A 25686-nucleotide genomic window follows, 5' to 3' on the forward strand; every position below is an offset into this window, starting at 1 on the left:
ATCTGAAACAACGGATACTGGAAGCCTGTGCTAGCATTTCTTCCGTGATGTTGCTATCAGTGTGTCAAGAGTGGGAGAAGAGGGTTACATTGACAATCCAACACATTGGGCAGCACTTTGAACGCATTTTATAAGTGGTCATAAAATTATAAATAACTAATGAACAAATAAAGTTACGTTAAAACCAAGCACACTATTGTTTTTCTTGTGAAATTCTCAATAAGTTTGATGTGTTACATGACCCTCTTCCCATTGGAAAAAATAATAATAATAATAATAATCTTTATTTCTATAGCGCCAACATATTCCGCAGCGCTTTACAATTCAGGAGGAACATATACATATCATATACATAAACATATACAAACAAGTAACAATTATAGAGGATACAATATTTAAAAGGAAAAATGGCAACCCTGCTCATGAGAGCTTACAATCTACAATGAGATGGGGGGAGGGGCAAGGTACAAGTGTTTATTTAAAATGACAATCCAGCCAGCTCATGGGGGATAGATGATGGCTTCCTGGACCAGTTGGCCAGAGCCTTGAGATGCATTTGGGTGCCATGGAGTTTGACGTGGGGTTATGTTCTGAGAAGTTGTAGAGGGATTAGGTGAAATTAGTTTGGCTAGGGAGTGTGATAGGCCACCCTAAAAAGATGGAGCGTCTGAAGCTGAGTAAGTTGTGATTTGTCCTAACTTCTTGGGGTAGAGCGTTCCAGAGGTTTGGTGCAGCTCGGAAGAAGTCTTGGATTCGGTAGTGGGAGGTTCGAATTAGTGTGGATGTTAGTCGAAAGTCATTTGCAGAGCGTAGAGAACGGGTGGGATGATAGACAGAGAGGAGGGTGGAGATGTAGGGGGTGCTGCACTGTGGAGAGCTTTGTGGGTGAGAACAAGCAGTTTGAATTGGATCCTGTGATATATGGGCAGCCAGTGCAATGACTGGCACAGAGCAGAGGCATCCGAGTAGCGGTTGGCCAGATAGGTGACCCTGGCTGCTGCATTAAGGATAGACTGTAGAGGGGAGAGTCTAGTTAGTGGGAGACCAATTAATAGAGAGTTACAGTAGTCAAGGCGAGAGTGGATCAGGGCCACGGTGAGGGTTTTTGTCGTTTCCATTGTGAGAAAGGGGCGGATTCTAGCGATGTTCTTGAGGTGCAAGCGGCAGGTGCGGGCAAGAGATTGTATGTGGGAGGTGAAGGAGAGATCAGTGTCAAGTATAACCCCCAGGCAGCGGGCTTGCGGCCTAGGACTTATCGGTGTGCCACACACAGAGAGGGAGATGTCAGGTTTAGGAAGGTTGGGAGATGGAGGGAAAAGCAGAAATTCAGTTTTGGAAAGGTTAAGTTTCAGATAGAGAGCAGACATGGTGTTGCAAACTGCAGTCAGGCAGTCACTGGTGTGCTGTAGTACAGCGGGGGTGAGCTCAGGGGATGAGGTGTATAGCTGTGTGTCATCAGCATAAAGATGGTACTGAAAGCCAAATCTGCTGATGGTCTGTCCAATTGGGGCAGTGTAGAGGGAGAACAGAAGAGGGCCAAGGACTGAACCTTGAGGGACCCCAACAGTGAGAGGAAGAGGAGAAGATGTGGAGCCAGCAAATGATACACTGAATGAGCGGCCAGAAAGATAGGAGGAGGACCAGGAAAGAACAGTGTCCTTTAGGCCGATAGAATGGAGCAAAGAGAGAAGGAGATGGTGGTCAACAGTGTCGAAGGCTGCAGAAAGGTCAAGAAGAATAAGCAGAGAGTGGTCACCGTTACGTTTTGCTGTCAATAGGTCATTGGTCACTTTGACAAGGGCAGTTTCTGTTGAGTGTAAAGGGCGGAAGCCAGACTGTAAAGGATCTAGAAGAGAGTGAGTGGAGAGGTAGCGGGTGAGACGAGAGTAGACCAGGCACTCCAAGAGTTTAGAAATGAAGGAGAGATTGGAGACTGGTCTGTAGTTGCTTGTGCAGGACGGATCAAGGGAAGGTTTTTTTTAATAATGGAGTAATAATAGAGTGTTTGAGGGAGGAAGGGAAGATACCAGAAGAGAGAGAGAGATTGAAGATTTTAGTTAGGTGAGTGGTGACAACCGGAGAGAGTGTCTGGAGTAGGCGTGAGGGGAAGGGATCAGTAGAGCAAGTGGTAGGACGAGAAGAAGAGAGGAGCCTGGAGACTTCCTCCTCTGTGACTGGGTCAAATGTGGAAAGTGAGCTGGATGGGCTGTGGCGAAGGATGGGATTCACAAAGCTTGGTGACTGGGAGTTGATCTCTTGGCGGATGTTTTCTATTTTCTCTGTGAAATACGAGGCCAGGTCATCAGCATGAAGGTCTGTGATAGGGGTCTGTGCTTTGGGACTGAGGAGGGAGTGAAAGGTGTCAAAGAGCTTTTTTGGATTGTTGGCTAGTGAGGAGATAAGGGTGGTGAAGTAGGTCTGTTTGGCGAGGTGAAGGGAAAAGTTGTAGGTCCTTAACATGAACTTGTAGTGGATGAAGTTTTCTGGTGTGCGGGATTTCCTCCATAGGCGCTCGGCACTCCTAGAGCATCGCTGGAGAAATCGAGTTTGTGATGTGAGCCAAGGTTGTTTTACTCGGTGTTTGGAGGTTCTGAGGGTGAGGGGTGCTACTTGGTCCAGGGTGCTTCTGAGTGTGTCATTGTAATGCTTTACAGCCAGATTAGGGCATGAAAGTGAGGAGATAGGGGATAGTGATAAGTGTAGAGAGTCTGTAAGTGTTTGAGAGTCAATGGCCTGTAGGTTTCTATATGTGTGATAGGTGGGAGTGTGCTGGGGCGTACGAGGGTTTGTGAGCTTGAAGGAGAGGATGTTGTGGTCAGAGAGGGGAAGAGGTGAGTTGTCAAAGTGAGAAATTGAGCAGAGGCGGAAAAAGACCAGGTCAAGGGTGTTACCATCTTCATGTGTCTCTGAGGATGAGAGTTGTGAGAGGCCAAGGGAGGTGGTGAGAGATAGAAGCTGGGATGCAGAAGGGGAGGAGGGGCTGTTCATGGGGATGTTAAAGTCTCCTAGGATCAGGGTTGGCAATTCAGAGGACATGAAGTGTGGCAGCCAGGCTGAAAAGTGGTCAAGGAACTGGGTGGGTGAGCCTGGGGGACGGTATAGGACAGCTACTCTGAGGGGAAGGGGATGGAAGAGCCTAATGGTGTGAACCTCAAAGGATGGGAATGAGAGTGATGGAGCTGGGGGGATGACCTGGAAAGTGCACTGTGGGGACAGTAGTAAGCCTACTCCACCACCATGTCTGTTTCCAGGTCTTGGTGAATGGGTAAAGTGTAAACCACCATGAGAGATGGCAGCAGGGGAAGTAGTATCAGAATCCTGAATCCAGGTTTCAGTTAGGCCTAGTAAGTTAAGAGAGTTATTGAGAAAGAGGTTGTGGATGTAAGGAAGCTTGTTACATACAGACCGTGGATTCCATAGAGCACAATTAAAAGAGGGAAGTGAGGGTGTACAGGGAATGTTAATAATATTATCAGGGTTTCTATGGGAGGTGGGGGAGGGGGTAAAGTTAGCATGGGGTGGACCGGGATTAGGAGAGATATCACCTGATAGAAGTAGGAGTAGAAGGAGAAGGGTCAGATGGTTTTTGGACGTGTGACATGTCTTTTTGTGTGATACCCTGGAGCATGAAGGATTGAGGTTAATCAGATAGGTGAAAAGGGCCTGGGAACTGTAAAAATAAAGTTGAATCCAAATTGGCTGACTTCAAAATTACCTCCATGGTCACCAACCATCTTGAAAAGTCCCCCCCCTCCCATATACTAATTAGCTACAAAACGGAAGTTGATATCACCAACCATTCCCATTTTATTTAGGTGTATGCATATAAATGGCCCACCCTGTACAAAAACCTAAGACAACTCAATTCAACCCAACTGAATTCAAATGGTCCACCCTGTAGTTGGCTTTTCTTAAGTTGTGTTGAGTTGGGTTCAGTTGCAATGACTTTGAATAAGTTGGGTTCAGTTGAATAAAACTGAATTTGGTTCAGTTGGAATAATTTTGATTGAGTTGGATTCAATTGAGTTGCATTATGTTCCTTTAAATTTGGTTCAGTTAGATTGAGTATGATTGAGTTGAATTCAGTGGGGTGAGTTTAGTATAGTTGGGTTTAGTTACATTGAATAGGGTTGTGTTCCATTATGTTGGATTGAACTGACCTCAGTTGAGTTGGGTTTTGTGGATTTGGCTTGGATTCTTTTAGGTTCCAATGGATAGAGTTTAATTGAGTTGGATTCAATTGAAATAAATTGTATTTGGCTTGGATTTAGTTAAATTGAATTGTCTTTAGTTGTGTTCAGCTGGATTAGTTTTCATTGAGTTGAATTCAGTTTAGTATAGTTGGGTTCAGATAAGTTGAATAGCGTTCCCTTGTGTTGAGTTGGATTGACTTTGATTGAGTTGGGTTGAGTGGATTCTTTCAGGTTGCATTGGATAGGGATTGATTGAGTTGGGTTCTGTTGAGTTTTGTTGGGTTGAATTGTCTTAGATTGAGTTACACTGAGTTAGATTATTTTACGTTGCACTGGATAGAGATTGATTGAGTTATGTTTAGTAGTGTTGAGTTTAGTAGAATTGGGTTTAGTTAAGTATAATAGAGATGGTTTTAGTTGTGTTGAGTTGAATTGATTTCGGTTGAGTTGGACTGAATGGATTTGGCTTGGAGTCTTTCAGATTACAAGGGATAGAGTTTTGAGTTAAGCTTGTTTCATTTGGAATACATTTAAAATGGCTTAGTTTGAGTTGAATTGAATGGGGTTTAGTTGAGTTCAGTTGGATTGGTTTTGATTAGGTTGAATTCAATTGTGTCGAGCTAAGTATAGTTGGGTTTAGTTAAGGTTAATAGAGTTGGGTTCAGTTGTGTTGCTTTGATCTTGGTTGGGTTGAGTGGATTTGCCTTTGGGTCTTTCAGGTTGCATTGGATAAAGTTTGATTAAGTTGGATTCTGTTAAGATTTGTTGGATTGAATTGCCCTAGATTGAAGTTAAATTCTTTTAGGTTGCACTGGATTCAGATTGATTGAGTTGGATTCAGTTGTGTTGAATTTAGTACAGTTGGGTTTAGTTAAGTGAATAGAGATGGGTTCCATTGTGGTGGATGGAATTGACCTTCGTTTAGATGGACTGAGTGGATTTGGCTTGGAATATTTTAGGTTGCAAATGATAGAGTTTAATTCAGTTGCATTCAAATGAAATACAATTTTGATTGTCTCGGTCTTAGTTGAATAGGATTGGGTTTAGTTTAGTTTAATTGGTTTTGATTGAGTTGAATTCAGTTGGGTTGAGTTTAGTAGAGTTGGGTTTAGTTGTATTGAGTTATATTGACCCTGACTGAGTTGAGTTGAGTTGATTTGGCTTGGATGCTTTCAGGTTGCATTTGATAGAGTTTGATTGACTTAGAATCTGTTGATTTTTGTTCGGTTGAAGTCACCTAAATTGACTAAAACTGAGTTGGTTTCTTTTAGGTTTAATTGGATAGAGATTGATTGAGTTTGGTTCAGTTGTGTTTGAGCTTAGTAAAGTTGGATTTAGTTAAGTTGAATATAGTTGGGTTCCATTGTGTTGGATGAAATTGACCTCGGTTGAGTTGGACTAAGTGGATTTGACTAGGATTCTTTTATATTGCAATGGATAGAGTGTAATTGAGTTGAAATCAATTGGAATACATTTTTATTGGCTTAGGTTGAGTTAAATAGAATTGGGTTTAGTTGTGTTAGATTGGATTGGTTTTGAGTAAGATTAATTTAGTTGTGGTGAGTTTAGTATAGTTGGGTTTAGGTAAGTTGAATACAGTTGGTGGATTCCATTGTGTTGGATTGATATGACCTCAGTTGAGTTGGACTGAGTTGATTTGGCTTAGATTTTTTCAGGTTGCATTGGATAGAGATGATTGAGCTGGATTCCGTTGATTTTTGTTTGGTTGAATTGACCTAGATTGAGTAAAACTGAGTTGGATTCTTTTACGTTGCACTGGATAGAGATTGACTGAGTTTTGAACTGTTGGATTGGTTTTTGTTGACTTGAATTCAGTTGGGTTGCATTCAGTATAGTTGGATTTAGTTAAGTTGAATAGAGTTAGGTTTAGTTGTGTTGAATTATACGAGTATTGACCTTGATTGAGTTGAGTTGATTGGATTTGGCTTGGATTCCTCAGGTTGCATTAGATAGAGTTTGATTGAATTGGGTCCTGTTTTGATGAGTTGAATTGACCTAGATTGAGTTAAAGTGAGGAGGATTCTTTTACGTTGCACTGGATAGAGATTGATTGAGTTCCGTTCAGTTGTTTTGAGTTTAGTATAGTTGGGTTTAGTTGGGTTGAATAGAGTTGGGTTTAGTTGTGTTGAGTTGGACTGACCGTAGTTGAGTTGGGCTGAGTGGATTTGGCTTGGATTCTTTCAGGTTGTATTAGATAGAGATTGATTGATTTGGGTTTTGTTGATTTTTATTGGGTTGAATTGACCTAAATTGAGTAAATCTGAGTTGGATTATTTGACGTTGCCTTGGATAGAGATTGAGTTGGGTTCAGTTGTGTCGAATTTAGTATAGTTGGGTTTAGTTGTGTTGAGTTGGATTGACCTCAGTTGAGTTGGGCTGAGTGGATTTGGCTTGGTTGCATTTGATAGAGTTTGATTGACTTGGAATCTGTTGATTTTTGTTGGGCTGAATTGACCTAAATTGAGTAAATCTGAGTTGGATTATTTTATGTTGCCTTGGATAGAGATTGATTGAGTTGGGTTCAGTTGTGTTGAATTTAGTATAGGTATGGTTGGGTTAGTTAAGTTAAATAGAGTTGGATGTAGTTGTGTTGAGTTGAATTGACCTCGGTTGAGTTGGGTTGAGTGCATTTGGCTTGGGTTCTTTCATGTTGCCTTGAATATAGATTGATTGAGTTGGGTGAATTACCTTGACTTGAGCAATTTCCCAGACAGTAACTTTACAATCTGTCATTCACCACCAAGTGGGACAGGAGAGGTGCGAAGAGTCCTCTCGTCATGAATACAGACTTTGAGCCCACTATATTCTTTTAGCGGATTAATCTATAATTATAACTTAGTTGTTGATTACTACCGTAGATAGAAGTCCGTGTGCCGCATTCCTTCCTTTTGTCACATGACTCCGGGTCTCTCGAAGACGACCTCCAATGCCTGTAAAGCTCCACAAAGTATTGAGTTTAGCTTCTCTTTGCAGTACATAAAGTGTAATATACATTGAGGTAATCACTCCAGTGCACATTAGTGTTTTTCCCCTTTGGCAAGCTTACATTAAACAAAGAACAGATTGTAGTTTCATTTATTGGTATATAAATAATTCAGCCTCGGGCTACTTTCCATCATATCATCCAAGACACAGTTCATTGAATATGAGAGACCGCCTGAAGTCTTGTGCCAGGAACGTAAATACACCATTAACATCAAGACAACAACTGCCATTTCCTGTAATACATCACAGTGAACCGTGCAACCAAAGAATTATAGAAACATTCGTTTAGGGCACCCGCGGTCTCCGTTTCACTGATCGGCCCGTTCCTTGATCGGCTACCGGTAGGAACAAATAGAGGACAGATTTAGATAAATGTGCAATACTACCTATGGCCACTGGGGGCAGTGCAGAGCCATGCGAGTCTATTCTAGGGCAGAATTCACACTTACCTCCCTGCTCTGTACACTATTTGTGTGTGAATACATGAAGCTGCCTGTATGCACACAGGGTACATAAGAGCCAGTAGCAGATTACATCTCTGGCCCCTATTTATACAGGCGAAGGGGAGTAGAGACCATTACGCAAAATGATAGCAATCACTTATGATCTGAAGCCGCATCTAATATGTATTTATGATGCAGGTGCCTATAATAACAATTCTGGAAAATAACCACTTCATCGTATTGAATCTGATGTAAATCACCGTCAGACCTTTAGAATGGAAATTGCAGCTTCTAACAGTTTATTACATGGTGACATTGAATCAATGGATTTTATATTGTAGATTGTACACAATGTGTTGGATTTAATCTTATTTTATTACAAACAGCGCATCCCTTGGCTATAAGGTCGTGCGTGGTATTGCAACTCATCCATAAACAGTACGGTTCCACTGGATGAATGTGAACCCAACCCACTGTTTTGGGCAGGTTTGGCCAACCATCTAATGTTTGTACCAAACCCCTCATCCCCAAAAAGACGGATCATGCATCATAAATTTCCACACCCCACTTCATTGGGAAAACATGCACGCTCAGATAACCGAGTGTACATGAATATGGCAGGACAGGAGGAATAGTTATCCGCCAATTGAGCCCTCAGCCAATGGTGCAAAACCTAGAAAGCTAAAGAAGGAAGGTCGTGTGTCGAATAAATCTGATATAAAATGTATTAAAGGGTTAAAGGGGACCACCCACCAGGATTTTCCTATATAACCTAAAGCCAGTGCTATACTGGCACTATCACGCTGATTCTATACATACCTTTAGTTGTGACATCGGATGTATAGTTTCTGAAATACAGGCAAGTAAAGTTTGTGAAATGCACTGTTATTTGATTGATAGGTGCAACGGAATTTCTAATAGGAGGGTCGGGTTTTTCTAGTTATTCCTGCCCCTGTCTGCCTGACTGTCCTTCCTCCCCCTGTCCTTCCTCCCCCTGTCCTTCCTCCCCCTGTACTTCCTCCCCCCTGTCCCTTCTCCTGTCCTTCCTCCCCCCTGTCCTTCCTCCACCCTGTCCATCTCCCCTGTCCTTCCCCCAGTCCTTCCTCCCCCTGTCCTTCCTCCCCCTTGTTCCTCCCCTCGTCATTCCTCTCTCCTTCCTCCCCCTCTCCGTCATCCTGCTGTCCTTCCTCCACCCTGTCCATCCTCCCACTGTCCCTCCCCCGTCCTTCCTCCCTCCTTCCTCCCTCTGTCCTTTCTCCCCCCTGTCCTTCCTCCCCCCTGTTCCTCTCCCGTCCTTCTCCCTCCTTCCTCCCCCTGTCCTTACACCCCTGTCCTTCCTCCCCCCTGTTCCTCTCACCGTCCTTCCTCCCTCTTTCCTCCTCCTGTAATAACAAAGACAGAGGGGAGGAAGGACAGGCAGACAGACAGGGGCGGGAATAACTAGCAAAACTCGACCCACCTATTAGATGCTCTGTAGCTGCTATCAATCAAATAACAGTGTATTTCACAAACTTTCCTTGCCTGTATTTCATAAACTATACATCCAATCTCACAACTACAGGTATGTATAGAATCAGCGTGATAGCGCCAGTATAGCACTGGCTTTAGTTTATATAGGAAAATCCTGGTGGTTGGTCCTCTTTAAGGATTGTTCCAATTTCAAGGAAATATCCATATTACATAAACAATAGAAATGGCAGAAAAAGGGGAAAAAACAAATTTTTATTGTCCAAAATATTTACTCAAGGACTCATCCACTAGTGGGTCCTACAATGTGGAAACTAGTAAGCAGCACTGGACACTTAGCTGGTAACTGGTATTGGACATAGATTTACAGTAAAGCCCCTCCATACACATCAGACTAAGTTTGGGCAAACTCGCCAATATCGGCATGATCGGCAGATAGTCCATACCCATTAGATCACGGTCGGGTGACCCATCATTCCGCTAACAGCCTATATACCGGAAAGTTGTGCTCAGATGAGCATTCTTCCTGAGCTTCAAAGGAAGAGGAAAACCAACGAGCTGGATCCTTCTCCCCCCAATGTAGGGGTCTGGAGGCCCTCGTACACATTACCCCATTGTCAGATATTTGGGCATTTAGCGATAAGGGGTCTCATGAGGTTACCCTACTGGCAATCCTTCCATATCATGAGTCACTATCATACTACATGGTAGGGCAGAAGGAACGTGACCCTTGACTTTCCTTTCAACTCTTGTGAAGCTTATGGCATTGGTAATATGTCCTATGGCCAGTGACTACCTCTACTGACCCATGATAATCACTGAAGCTGCCCTTCCCTGTATTAATTTTTAATACGTGATGCCTTAAAAAATTGGAAAAAAAAAATGTAGAAATAATATATTTAGCATAAAAACTCAACAATAGGTTATTTTCCGATGATCGCTTCCCTATAAGATCTTCAATACGGCCAGATTGAGCTTCCATCAGAACAGAGGAGAACGCAGGAGCCCGGGAGGTCATCACGTATGGTCAGGTCAGAAGACTTGGCTTTTTCATCCTCTCTTGGCCCAGCATGGATGACCTCCATACTGGAGAGTAGAGGAGCCCCGTGGGTCACAATATCACGGTGTCTCCGACCTGTCATAGAGGAAACGTCAGGTAACAATATATCTCACCGAGAGAAACATCTGGTGAAGCCTGAGATGATGAATCACCACAAGTGTTTAACTAATACAAGGAATGAAAGGGAGTGTGAATTATTGATGGGGACACGGTGTAACCCTCACATCTCTCTGCAGGTGATAAGGAACATCAACACGTTCGCAAGAACTAAGACATTGGCACAAGGATTTCTAGACATGGCTCTGTTCACGGCCAACGCTTCCCAGATGAAGCACCTCCTCCAGCAGGGACCTGAGACGCCGTTCTATTACTTCCTCATCTCCCTCCTGGTAAGTAGGACGTTTGTGATCTCATCTGAGGTCTGATTACCGATACCCTTCCTATAAATTCTTATTCCAGGCTCTTGTAACTTTGACAACTTTTACTGTTCCTGACATTTTGGAAATATTGACCCTGAAACCCCAATACTGTGACGTGTTTCGAGACCTTCTAAATTCTCTAGGATCTAGTAACGAATCGATGTATACATTTGTACACATGTACTCAAAACCAACTAGAGTATGGAGGTCCCCACCAACCTCATCTGATGGTGATCACAATGACATTACTGGTGGCCACTGCCCTGAAACACTTAGATGAAGTCAATGCCTTTGGACCCACAAGGCTTTAAAGATGGTGTCCTAAGAAGACAACCCCTGTCCAAAAGCCACATTGGGGCACATTGACATCAGTTAGGGAGACCACTACTCAGGACCCTCAAACCAGAAGTACTCAATAACAACTAGATAGATAGATCACTGATGATGATCCTAACAACGTTATTGGTGGCCACAATCCTGAAAAACGTAGACGAAGTCAATGCCTGTGGACCCACAAGGCTTTAAAGATGGTGTCCTAAGAAGAACACCCCTGTCCATAAGCCACATTGGGGCACATTGACAACAGTGAGGGAGACCACTACTCAGGACCCTCAAACCAGAAGTACTCAATAACAACTAGATGGATAGATAGATCACTGATGATGATCCTAACAACGTTATTGGTGGCCACAATCCTGAAAAACGTAGACGAAGTCAATGCCTGTTGACCCACAAGGCTTAAAAGATGGTGTCTTACGAAGACAACCCCTGTCCATAAGCCATATTGAGGCATATAGACATCACGGGGAGACCAGTGTTAAGGACCCCCTAGCCAGAAGTGGAGGCTACACTGTAGAAGCTTCTAGCACACATGCTTGTTGACCCATGAAGTTAATGACCACCATGTAATTCTACGTGACCACTTTAACGTCCCCCCGCAGGGAGCAGATCGTGCATTTTGCATCCTCACTTAGTCCTGGTTTTGCTGCTCATTGCATCCTTGGACCTCACTAAGCTGTAATTGCCGACCTTCTCAGCCAGCAGAAAAGCAGGTTTGTTTCCAAAAAAAACTCTGCCCCCTTTTCCAAGTCAGATCTTTCAGTACCCATCCATGACTCTTCTGCACCTCCTCCATGGAAGAAACCTTCTGGATGTTCTGCTTTCATGGAGAAGGATTCAGTGGAGCCTAGGAAATTTGCCAAGTCTTACGGGAGTCAAGGAGGTCTCCATTTTTTGAGGGCATTCTTGGAGACTTGGCTTACCTGGCTATTAAGCCTTCATCCAGATTTTTCATGTGACCATCTTTGGCCAGTGTTGACCTTCTTCTGCCCACAACTCTAGGATACGGCGATGACTGGCCCAATGGGTTAGTTGGCCCATGATTGAGGCAAGATATATATTTTCCACCTTTCCATCCTTCGTAGATTCATCTCCGCTCTAAGTAAAGCACAAATTCATGGATCAGAAGAAAAAAAAAAGCTCCTGCCGCTTGACGAGAGGCGCCGTAATGGAAACGCATAAAAATAAAGCAAGTTTTATAGCCGGGTATAAAAATATAACATCTCTTAAATATTTATCTGCCTTTGATGAAGCCAGATTCTTGATTGTGTCGTGAAATAAGCTCGATCCGTTGACTTCACCATCTGACGCCCGGTGTATATGACCCTTCTACAAACACTTCAATCAGATCCGGCAGAAATTTCCGGCATCGGAGCATAAAACGAGGCAGGTTATGGCGGCGGAGGGCGTAAATCACTGACGGTTCCCTCTGTAATTAGACAATGGTTGATTGCCAGTTTTACACATGTACTCATAATGCAGAACCAATTAGAAAGGCTTAGTGGAAGGCATAAGTACATTGAAATAATCTAGTCATTGTCCCCCATGGGCATGATTTAGCAACTAAATATTTCCGCAGCCTTTAATGTGACGACTAGCCGAGGAAACGCGGAATACATAATCGTGTGGGGTGTGTACTGGAAACAGCCACTAATCAAGATAAACAGCGCAAGTCCTGCGAGGACGCCGGAACGTCTCCAAGCGGGAGCATCGCACACATTGTCTTCCCGCGCATCTAGAAAGTCAAGAGCGCCATTTGCCCTAGGTAGTGTCCACACATCACTATTACCAGTACTGAGCACCCGAGCATGGTAGTGCCCGCTCATCACTAGTTACCAGTACTGAGCACCCGAGCATGGTAGTGCCCGCTCATCACTAGTTACCAGTACAGAGCACCCGAGCATGGTAGTGCCCGCTCATCACTAGTTACCAGTACTGAGCACCCGAGCATGGTAGTGCCCGCTCATCACTAGTTACCAGTACTGAGCACCCGAGCATGGTAGTGCCCGCTCATCACTAGTTACCAGTACTGAGCACCCGAGCATGGTAGTGCCCGCTCATCACTATTACCAGTACTGACCACCCGAGCATGGTAGTGCCCGCTCATCACTAGTTACCAGTACTGAGCACCCGAGCATGGTAGTGCCCACTCATCACTAGTTACCAGTACTGAGCACCCGAGCATGGTAGTGCCCGCTCATCACTATTACCAGTACTGAGCACCCGAGCATGGTAGTGCCCGCTCATCACTAGTTACCAGTACTGAGCACCCGAGCATGGTAGTGCCCGCTCATCACTAGTTACGAGTACTGAGCACCCGAGCATGGTAGTGCCCACACATCACTATTACCAGTACTGAGCACCCGAGCATGGTAGTGCCCACACATCACTATTACCAGTACTGAGCATTCGAACATGGTAGTGCCCGCTCATCACTAGTTACCAGTACTGAGCACCCGAGCATGGTAGTGCCCGCTCATCACTATCACCAGTACTGAGCACCCGAGCATGGTAGTGCCCACACATCACTATTACCAGTACTGAGCACCCAAGCATGGTAGTGCCCGCTCATCACTAGTTACCAGTACTGAGCACCCGAGCATGGTAGTTCCCGCTCATCACTAGTTACCAGTACTGAGCACCCGAGCATGGTAGTGTCCGCTCATCACTAGTTACCAGTACTGAGCACCTGAGCATGGTAGTGTCCGCTCATCACTAGTTACCAGTACTGAGCACCTGAGCATGGTAGTGCCCGCTCATCACTAGTTACCAGTACTGAGCACCCGAGCATGGTAGTGTCCGCTCATCACTAGTTACCAGTACTGAGCACCCAAGCATGGTAGTGCCCGCTCATCAGTAGTTACCAGTACTGAGCACCTGAGCATGGTAGTTCCCGCTCATCACTAGTTACCAGTACTGAGCACCCGAGCATGGTAGTGTCCGCTCATCACTAGTTACCAGTACTGAGCACCTGAGCATGGTAGTGTCCGCTCATCACTAGTTACCAGTACTGAGCACCTGAGCATGGTAGTGCCCGCTCATCACTAGTTACCAGTACTGAGCACCCGAGCATGGTAGTGCCCACTCATCACTAGTTACCAGTACTGAGCACCCGAGCATGGTAGTGCCCGCTCATCACTAGTTACGAGTACTGAGCACCCAAGCATGGTAGTGCCCGCTCATCACTAGTTACCAGTACTGAGCACCCGAGCATGGTAGTGCCCGCTCATCACTAGTTACCAGTACTGAGCACCTGAGCATGGTAGTGCCCGCTCATCACTAGTTACCAGTACTGAGCACCCGAGCATGGTAGTGCCCACTCATCACTAGTTACCAGTACTGAGCACCCGAGCATGGTAGTGCCCGCTCATCACTAGTTACGAGTACTGAGCACCCAAGCATGGTAGTGCCCGCTCATCACTAGTTACCAGTACTGAGCACCCGAGCATGGTAGTGCCCACACATCACTATTACCAGTACTGAGCACCTGAGCATGGTAGTGCCCGCTCATCACTAGTTACCAGTACTGAGCACCCGAGCATGGTAGTGCCTGCTCATCAGTAGTTACCAGTACTGATCACCCGAGCATGGTAGTGCCCGCTCATCACTAGTTACCAGTACTGAGCACCTGAGCATGGTAGTGCCCGCTCATCACTAGTTACCAGTACTGAGCACCCGAGCATGGTAGTGCCCACTCATCACTACACTAGTTACCAGTACTGAGCACCCGAGCATGGTAGTGCCCGCTCATCACTAGTTACGAGTACTGAGCACCCAAGCATGGTAGTGCCCGCTCATCACTAGTTACCAGTACTGAGCACCCGAGCATGGTAGTGCCCGCTCATCACTATTACCAGTACTGAGCACCCGAGCATGGTAGTGCCCACACATCACTATTACCAGTACTGAGCACCTGAGCATGGTAGTGCCCGCTCATCACTAGTTACCAGTACTGAGCACCCGAGCATGGTAGTGCCCGCTCATTACTAGTTACCAGTACTGAGCACCCGAGCATGGTAGTGTCCGCTCATCACTAGTTACCAGTACTGAGCACCCGAGCATGGTAGTGCCTGCTCATCAGTAGTTACCAGTACAGAGCACCCGAGCATGGTAGTGCCCGCTCATCACTAGTTACCAGTACTGAGCACCCGAGCATGGTAGTGCCCGCTCATCACTAGTTACCAGTACTGAGCACCCGAGCATGGTAGTGCCTGCTCATCAGTAGTTACCAGTACTGAGCACCTGAGCATGGTAGTTCCCGCTCATCACTAGTTACCAGTACTGAGCACCCGAGCATGGTAGTGCCCACTCATCACTAGTTACCAGTACTGAGCACCCGAGCATGGTAGTGCCCGCTCATCACTAGTTACGAGTACTGAGCACCTGAGCATGGTAGTGCCCGCTCATCACTAGTTACCAGTACTGAGCACCCGAGCATGGTAGTGCCCACTCATCACTAGTTACCAGTACTGAGCACCCGAGCATGGTAGTGCCCGCTCATCACTAGTTACCAGTACTGAGCACCCGAGCATGGTAGTGCCCGCTCATCACTAGTTACCAGTACTGAGCACCTGAGCATGGTAGTGCCCGCTCATCACTAGTTACCAGTACTGAGCACCTGAGCATGGTAGTGCCCGCTCATCACTAGTTACCAGTACAGAGCACCCGAGCATGGTAGTGCCCACTCATCACTAGTTACCAGTACTGATCACCCGAGCATGGTAGTGCCCGCTCATTACTAGTTACCAGTACTGAGCACCCGAGCATGGTAGTGCCCGCTCATCACTAGTTACGAGTACTGAGCACCTGAGCATGGTAGTGCCCGCTCATCACTAGTTACCAGTACTGAGCACCTGAGCATGGTAGTGCCCACTCATCACTAGTTACCAGTACTGAGCACCCGAGCATGGCAGTGCCCGCTCATCACTAGTTACCAGTACTGAGCACCCGAGCATGGTAGTGCCCGCTCATCACTAGTTACCAGTACTGAGCACCCGAGCATGGCAGTGCCCGCTCATCACTAGTTACCAGTACTGAGCACCCAAGCATGGTAGTGCCCGCTCATCACTAGTTAGGAGTACAGAGCACCCGAGCATGGTAGTGCCCGCTCATCACTAGTTAGGAGTACCGAGCACCCGAGCATGGTAGTGCCCGCTCATTACCAGTTACGAGTACCGAGCACCCGAGCATGGTAGTGCCCGCTCATCACTAGTTACCAGTACTGAGCACCCGAGCATGGTAGTGCCCGCTCATCACTAGTTACCAGTACTGAGCACCCGAGCATGGTAGTGCCCGCTCATCACTAGTTACGAGTACCGAGCACCCGAGCATGGTAGTGCCCGCTCATTAATGGTGATGATTGGGGGATTTGGGTAAGGATTGCGCAGAGTATTTAAGTAGATTTCAATCTTGGAGAAAAGTGCATGGACTTGAAGTATGTAAGTAAATGAAGTCTCAGGACGTCCATGTCAGGGGGCAGCTGTGAGCTCACGTGGCCTCTAATGAGCCTAATTAGCGACATTTACATCTCTATGAGTGCGGCTCTGCTGTAATTGCGTTGTCGGATTTGATCTTCCTCAGTGTGTGATACGTGGCGGGCGCAGCGGCCGTCTCGCGAGCGTCGCACTCGCACTTCCTCTGACTCTTCTTGCTTCATTGGAAAGTTGAGAAAATGAGTAGACAACCACAAAGCGATTAACAGATTAATTATCAACTCAATCTGGCAGCTTCGCGGGAAGTTACAGCTGCTCCCGGGGGAAGATTCATTATCTCCTAAATGAGCCCCCCCTCATGTATCTATGGGGTAGAGGATGGAATCACAGCAGGGGCCCGGCCTATGATGGGGGGCCGAAGACGAAACTACGGAGCATGAGAATAACGGAGCAATGTCCTGACGACAGATGGGTCGTGTAACTAGAGAAATCAACACTATCATAGGCCCCAGATGACATCATCCAATCTGTGACATCATCCAATCTGTGACATCATCAAATCTGTGACATCATCAAATCTATGTATGAGATCATCACATCTGAGACACCATCATATATGTGACATTAGCATACCTATGAAATTATTAAATGTATGAAATCATATATGTCACATCGCCATATCTATGACATCATCATATCTTTGACCTCAGAATATCTGTGATATCATCATATGTGGGACATCATCATATCTGTGACATCATCATATACTGTATATGTATGACATCATCATATATGTATGACATCATCATATCTATATATGACATCATCATATCCGTGACATCATCATATACTGTATATGTATGACATCATCATATATGTATGACATCATCATATCTATGATATGATTGTGGCCAGACATACATGACACTCGCTATTAATTTGTAAGGGATTTGTAAAAGTTACCAACATGCATCATGAACGTTTTTTTGCTGTAAAAGTGGATCCTGTTTTTACAAAGAAAAACGCATGTGTTATTTTGCAGGATCCTGCCACTTGAGGTTTATGGGCGGGCATTGGAGTCATGTGATCGGGAGTGAGGGGAACTAAACGTGATAGACTGGGAGCCGGCATCTGACAGCTGCAGACGTTGGTAACCAAGGTAAACATCAGGTAACTAAGCAAAGTGCTTTGCTTGGATACCCGATATTTACCTTGGTTACGAGCGTCCGTAGCTGCTAGGAGCTGGGCTGCCTGCTCCCTGCACACATAACCAAGGTAAACATCGGGTAACTAAGCAAAGCGCTTTGCTTGGTTACCCGATATTTACTTTGGTTACGAGTGTCCGCCGCTCTCAGGTGGGGGAGAGAGAGGGAGGGGGAGAGAGAGACTGATCACGCCAGGCTGGTTTCTGGGCATGCTCAGTAGAGCAAGCAGGATTCTGTCTATCAGCATGCCAGCGTTCACATGCGTTTGCGTGCAGTATAGTCAGGATCCAGTGAAAAACAGTATTTGGACACAGCTCAAAAACGCTACAAGTAGCATTTTTGAAAAAAGTTAAAAAACTGCAAGTCGCTGGATCCTCACTATAACGCACGCAAACGTAGGTGAACGCATGTTGACGCGAGTCCATTGCAAATGCATTGAAATGAAAACGCATTTGCACTGGATCCGTTTTTGCGTTAAAAAAACGTTCAGGACGCATGTTAAAAAAACGTAGTGTGAAAGCAGCCTAAGCAAATGTACTCCGATGTACTGGCGCATGCGCACTCTCTCCTTTTTCCTGTTTGGGATCTCCTAAAAATGCTAGAAAGGTGTCACCCTGAATGGAGAGGTGTCTGTGCGTGTGATCCCCCTCCTTATAGTTGTATGGAAATTCCAAAAATTTGGCAAACAAATAAACCACCATGAAAAGAGAGGAAGCCGCGCATGCGTTGCTCTCTCCCTTTACTTGTATGAATGTGCTAAACATTACCAAACATGTGTGCCCCTTGGAATGGAGGGGTGACCACACGTGTGGTGTCTAATTTCACTTTTATAAGAGTTCCTAAAATTGCCAAGCAAGTGTGTCACTGGCAATGAAGGGGTGGCTGCACATACGCGGCTCTTCACCTCTTTGCAAGGTCCAAAAATTGCCAAGCAAGTGTGCTACTGGGAATGAAGGGGTGGCTGCACATGCGCGGGTCTTCACCTCTTTGGGAGGTCTAAAAATTACCAAGCAAATATGCCCCTGGGAATGGAGGGGTGGCCACAAGAATCATCTCTTCTCTTTCACTTTTTTAGGAGCTCCTAAAACTGCCAAGCAAGAGTACCACTGGGAATGGAGGGGTGGCTGCACATGCGCAGCTCTTCACTTCTTTGGGAGGTCTAAAAACTGCCAAGCAAGTGTTCCCCTTGGAATGGAGGGGTGGCCACACGCACAGTCTCTTATTTCACTTTTATAAGAGTTCCTAAAATTGCCGAGCAAGTATGACACCAGGAATGGCTGCACATGCGCAGCTCTCTTCTTCTTTGGGAAGTCTAAAAATTGCCAAGCAAGTGTGCTACTGGGAATGGAGGGGGGTAACGCATGCATGACTCTTCACCTCTTTAAGAGGTCCAAAAATTGCCAAGCAAGTGTGTCACTGGGAATGGAGGGGTGGCTGCGCTTGCACAGCTCGTTTTCTTTGGGAGGTCTAAACATTGGCAAGCAAGTGTGCCACTGGAAATGGAGGGGTGGCTGCGCAAACGCGGCTCTTCACTTCTTTGGGAGGTCCAAAAATTGCCAAGCAAGTGTGCTACTTGGAGAATGGAGGGGTGTCTGCACATGCGCGGCTCTTCACCTCTTCGGGGGTCCAAAAATTGCCAAACAAGTGTGCCACTGGGACTGGAGGGGTGGCTGCGCATACACGGCTCTTCTCCTCTTTGGGAGGTCTAAAAATTACCAAGCAAATGTGCCACTAGGAATGGAGGGGTGGCTGATCATGTGCGGCTCTTCACATCTTTGGGAAGTCTTAAAATTGCCAAACAAGTGTGCTACTGGAAATGGAAAGGTGGCTGCGCATGCGCGGCTCTCAACCTTTTTAGGAGGTCCAAAAATTGCCAAGCAAGTATGCTACTTAGAGAATGGAGGGGTGGCTGCGCATGCGCGGCTCTTCACCTCTTTGGGGGTCCAAAAATTGCCAAACAAGTGTGCCACTGGGAATGGAAAGGTGGCTGCACATGCGGGCTCTTCACTTTTTTAGGAAGTCAAAAATTTGCCCAGCAGGTGTGGCACTAGGAATGGAGGGGTGGCTGCGCATGCGCGGGTCTTCACTTCTTTGGGAGGTCTAAAAATTACCAAGCAATTGCGCCACTTGGAATGGAGGGGTGGCTGCGCATGCGCGGGTCTTCATCTCGTTGGGAGGTCCAAAAATTACCAAATAACTTCACCTGTAAGAATAGAAAGGGGTCACTCATATGCTGAGCTGAAATTTGGGGGGGGGCAGTTTTTCCTTTTAGACGCCTTTTTTGCGAATCAAAAGACTTAAACTAAAAAATTAACAACTAACGAAGCTGAAAATAGAAAATATTTGAGATCCAAAAATTAAGTCATAAGTTACACGCGGAGCTCGACCCCCCGAAGCCGCTGCGGGGAGATCAGGCGAAGGGGACTTTTAGGAAAAATATATAGTACTTTATGGCGCTAGTTTACGGCCCGATCAATTATCGCGGCATACTTTAGGAATCTCAGTGAAATTAAAAAGGGCACGTTGGCACGGAGCTAATGTAATTAGCCATAAATAGAGCCGCATTAATGACAGTAAATATAATAGTTACATAGTGCAAGGATTTTAGATGGGACATTAAAATCTGTTCCTCGATTTTGTCAAGAATTATATCACGAGACTCCCCCCATTCATTACCGGCCGCCAAACCCATCAGAGGCGAGCGGCCGCGGCACCGCCATAAAGAGCGCGATACAACAGCACCAAATTGGAATTCTAAATCTCCTCCGTCATTAAACATGAAAGCGGAATGATAAAGAACGGAGACCGCGAAAGAAACCGGCGGAGGGTCCGACTACTGGGGACTGCCACCATGGGAAGGGATGATAAGCGGCCTCCATTATGAGCAGCCATGGAGCCATCATCAGGTCACAGAGTCACAGAGTCTCTGCTGCTACTCAGAATAAGCATATATGAATAGTGAGTGCAGCTCTGGAGGATAATACAGGAGGTAACTCAGGGTCAGTAATGTATGTACACAGTGACTGCACCAGCAGAATAGTGAGTGCAGCTCTGGAGTATTATACAGGATAAGTAATGTATGTACACAGTGACTCCACCAGCAGAATAGTGAGTGCAGCTCTGGAGTATAATACAGGAGGTAACTCAGGATCAGTAATGTAATGTATGTACACAGTGACTGCACCAGCAGAATAGTGAGTGCAGCTCTGAAGGAGGTAACTCAGGATCAGTAATGTAATGTATATACACAGTGACTGCACCAGCGGAATAGTGAGTGCAGCTCTGGAGTATAATACAGGAGGTATCTCAGGATCAGTAATGTAATGTATGTACACAGTGACTGCACCAGCGGAATAGTGAGTGCAGCTCTGGAGTATAATACAGGATGTAACTCAGGATTAGTAATGTAATGTATGTACACAGTGACTGTCCCAGCACAATCAGAGTACAGCTGCGGAGTATAATACAGGAGGTAACTCAGGATCAGTAATGTAATGTATGTACACAGTGACTGCACCAGCAGAATAGTGAGTGCAGCTCTGGAGTATAATACAGGAGGCAATTCAGGATCAGTAATGTAATGTATGTACACAGTGACTGCACCAGCAGAATAGTGAGTGCAGCTCTGGAGTATAATACAGGAGGTCACTCAGGATCAGTAATTTAATGTATGTACACAGTGACTGCACCAGCAGAATAGTGAGTGCAGCTCTGGAGTACTCTGCCTCAGGGTGAGATTCCCTCCAGCGTGAGCAATTATAAGAGTACAGATCATATAGGACAACTGCTTATACTGCAATTCCCTCTTTAGTGCCTGTGTCTTGTCCTTTTCTTGCTCTCGGGCTGTTTTCCACATTCAGTGAATGCACATATTTGATATGTCTCTGTCAACTTTCATATGTGCCGCAGCCACTAATAACAGATGGCAGCCCATCCCCCCTATCATGGCTTAATGCGTTGGGCTGGGATTTTTTTCTCGTTCCCCCTCCCCTCCTTGTGCTACTTAGTCCAAGCATATTTGGAGCGGCGCTGCCACATTAATTTAGCGCGTTGGGCTCATTTTCTTGTCCATACGCATCTCGGCGGAGTAACGTAAGGAGACATTATGAAGGGGATTGTATATTTGCTTTACATAGAAATTAGCGCTCTGTCTCGGAGCCGGATCGGGCGGTGATCTGACTGTCCTTTCTTGTCACAACAGTCGCTGCGCTCCTGGCAGCTGGCGGAAAATATCTTAACTTGATATGAAAAATGTACAAATGAAATAACGTGAAGTTCACAGGAATAAAAGGCAAAAAAAGACATAAAACTTCAGCACCGGGGACGGCGACGGCTTGGACCTTTTATTTTTGGGCATCCAGAAAAAAATCCCTTAAAAGTGAGCAAAGGCAGGACCATCTGAGTTTGTATTTTGGGCAAGTAGCTCCTCTCAGCCAATCAGAAGCATCAAAGCTGCTCAGGGGTGTGTCAAAATTAGTCACACCCTGGAGGAGCTGTCCCAATTCTTTTTTTGCTGATTTGAAGTCACTAACGAGACAACTTTACCCATTGGACACTATTTAAAAGTTTATTGAATTCCATTAAAGCTCCTACCAGCCAATAAGAAGCATCAAAACTGCTCAGGGGCGTGTCCCACTTAGGCACGCCCAGGAGGAGCTGTCCCAATTCATATTTGCTGATCTGGAGTTACTAATCAGACAAATGTACCCATCGGATCAGACACTATATTAAAATTTAAACGAATGCACTTAAAGCTCATATCAGCTCCTCTCGGCCAATCTGAAGCATCAAGACTGCTCAGGGGTGTGTACCGATTAGGTACGCCCAGGAGGAGCCATCCCAATTTTTATTTGCTCATCTGAAGTTACTAATGAGACACCTTTACCCATTGAACACTATTTAAAGGTTTAAACGAATGCACTTAAAGCTCATATCAGCCAATCAGAAGCATCAAAACTGCTCAGGGGCAGGGGCGTGTAGACACGCCCAGGAGGAACCATCCCAAATATTATTTACTCAACTGAAGTTACTAATGAGACAACTTTACCATCGGACACTATTTAAAAGTTTAAACGAATGCATTTAAAGCTCGTATCAGCTCTTCTTAGCCAATCAGAAGCATCAAGAGTGCTCAGGGGCGTGTCCCGTTTAGGCACGCCCAGGAGGAGCCATCCCAATTCTTTTTTGCTGTTCTGAATTTACTTATGAGACAACTTTACCCATTGGACACTATATAAAAGTTTAAATGAATGCATTTAATGCTTGTATCAGCTCTTCTTAGCCAATCAGAAGCATCAAGACTGCTCAGGGGCATGTCCCGTTTAGGCATGCCCAGGAGGAGCTTTTCCAATTTTTTTTTGCTGATCTAAAGCTACTAATTAGACAACTTTACCCATTGGACACTATTTAAAAGTTTAGTGAATTCACTTAAAGCTCACATCATCCAATCTGGAGCATGAAAACTGCTCAGGGGCATGTCCCAATTACACACGCCCAGGAGGAGCCATCCCAATTCTTATTTGCTCATCTGAAGTTACTAATTTGAAAAATGTACCCATCAGACACTATTTAAAAGCTTAATGAATTCCCTTAAAGTTTTTATCAGCCAATCAGTAGTATCAAAACTGCTCAGAGGCATGTCTCAATTAGACACACCAAGGAGGATCCATCCCAATTCTTTTTTGCTGATTTGAAGTTGCTAATGAGACTACTTTACCCATCGGACACTATTTAAACGTTTATCGAATGCCCTTAAAGCTTATATCAGCCAATCAGAAGCATCACAACTGCTCAGGGGCATGACCCAATTAGGCATGCCCAGGAGGAGCCGTCCCAATTCTTTTTTGCTGATCTGACGTTACTAAGGAAACAACTTTACCCAACGGACACTACTTAAAGGTTTAGGGAATTCCCTTAAAGCTCTTATCAGTTAATCAGAAACATCAAAACTGTTCATGGGTTGTCCTAATTAGGCACGCCCAGGAGGAGCAGTCCCAATTCTTTTTTGCTCATCTGAAGTTACTAATGAGACAAATTTAGCCATCAGACACTATTTAAAAGTTTAATGAATGCACATAAAGCTCAAATCAGCCAATCAGAAGAATTAAACCTGCTCATGGGTGTGTCCCAATTAGGCACACCCAGGAGGAGCCATCTCATTTCTTATTTGCTTATCTGAATTTACTAATGAGACAACTTTATTCATCGGATACTATTTAAAAGTTTAGTGAATTCCCTTAAAGCTCATATCAGTTCCTCTCAGAGAAACAGGAGCATCAAAACTGCTCAGGGGTGTGTCCCAATTAGGCACACCCAGGAGGAGCCATCCCAATTGTTAGTTGCTGATCTGAAGTTACTAATGAGACAATTTTACCTATTGGACACTATATATACAACATATAATACGTATATCGTTCCGTACAACTCTGTATAGTGTCGACCCTCTGTTGTTCCTCCTGGAAATTTATAAAAACATTAACTAGTTATACCATTTGGTTATAGTGTCTGTATAGGGTTTAATACTGTTCAATCAGTGCCAGATTATGTAGACAACCCCTCCCCTGTAATTTAGTGTCAATTAACTTAGAAAATGACCAGGAGGAGTAGCAGAGGAACAGCGCCATGCAGAGTAATGGGAAAACATGGGTTAGATTCAAAAAGTAACTAATGCAGACATATGGGGGGTGCAGTTACCCCCGCGCCCTGGTTTTTTGGGGGTCCTAAATGCTACTATAAATGGAAAAAGATATTTTGGAAACTGATGCAGATTTTGCACTGGGGGCCAGAAACTCAAATCTAACCAACGTATCCCACCCCGGTGCATAAAACCAACATGACTTATTCAGCTCTGCTACATCTGTATATCAGAGAGGCAACCTCCCTATAAAGGCCCGCACAGGTCCCTCTGCAGCAAAGGTCCCTCCAGCACCGTTTTATCAGCAGGAGCATTGTCAGCTCTGCTACATCTATAAAGAAATATCCAGTAATGACATTGTATCCCTTTATTATTGGATCTGCATTGCTACAGATGTCATTGTCTTCAGTGCGTCTGAGCCGGAAAGGTTAAATAATACAATATAAAGTGATTGTTGGATCTGACACATTGTAATATATTCAGCCATTTGCCGTTTTCCAGAAATACATCCGTGTTTTGTTCACAGAAAGGATATTGTGTGACTTAATTATACCGGTGTCGGGCGCCGGGGACACGGCTGTCGTTTCACAGAATCAAAATGAATAATCACGAATGACAGACAGATGCCAATTACCTGCTGAAATATATATAAATATAATAATGTGCACAATAGTGCCGCAATACAGTGAGAAATCGGATCATTCAACCGTGCAGCCGCCAGAGAATTCAACGCCCCTGATACCATACAATGGGCACAAGTCATTCAATGTATCCCAGGGAAAAGAAGTCTAGAGCCTGGCAGAGGAATAAGCTGATCAGATGGCCAATTATACCGCCATACTGTGACATAGGGTAACTGGCTAATATATGGACTTTATAATGGTGCCATACAGTAAATAACTGCTATACAATGACCTAACAATACTGTGATGAAGTGATTATATAATACCGCAAATACAGTAACTTAATACCTCTATATTGTGACTGAATAATACCGCTATACTTTGACACAGTATAAATGACTAATATACTGATTATATATTAGTGTCAGACAGTTAATAACTGCTATACAAAGACTGAATAATACTGCCATAAAATGATTAAATGATACCGCCATACAGTTACTAAATATCATCAAAATGACTGAATAATACCACTATATTGTGACACAGTGTAACTGACGAATATACTGATTGTATATTACTGTCATACAGTAAATAACTGCTATACAGTGACTGAATAATATTGTCATAAAGTGTTTAAATAATACCTATATACAGTAACTACCTCTATATTATGACTGAATAATACCATCAAAATGACTAAATTATACCGCCATACTTTGACATAGGGTAACGGAATAATATATTGACTTTATAATGGTGCCATACAGTAAATAGCTGGTATACAGTGACAGAATAATACCACCATGAAGTGATTAAATAATATTGCCATACAATAACTAAATAAATGTGACTGAATAATGCC

The 25686-nt window shown here is 44.8% G+C and overlaps 1 protein-coding gene across 1 annotated transcript in view; it reads left to right on the forward strand.

The window, feature by feature from the left end:
* The window catches only part of LOC142254237 (ninjurin-1-like), a 75842-nt gene that overhangs the window by 9782 nt on the left and 40374 nt on the right, over positions 1 to 25686 (forward strand). The window contains exon 2 of the mRNA XM_075325238.1: positions 10406 to 10558. Coding sequence (XP_075181353.1) covers positions 10406 to 10558 — 153 coding nt within the window. The remainder of the gene's footprint in view (positions 1 to 10405; positions 10559 to 25686) is intronic.

Source organism: Anomaloglossus baeobatrachus, chromosome 10, assembly GCF_048569485.1.
Source record: "Anomaloglossus baeobatrachus isolate aAnoBae1 chromosome 10, aAnoBae1.hap1, whole genome shotgun sequence".
Classification (NCBI taxonomy): domain Eukaryota; kingdom Metazoa; phylum Chordata; class Amphibia; order Anura; family Aromobatidae; genus Anomaloglossus; species Anomaloglossus baeobatrachus.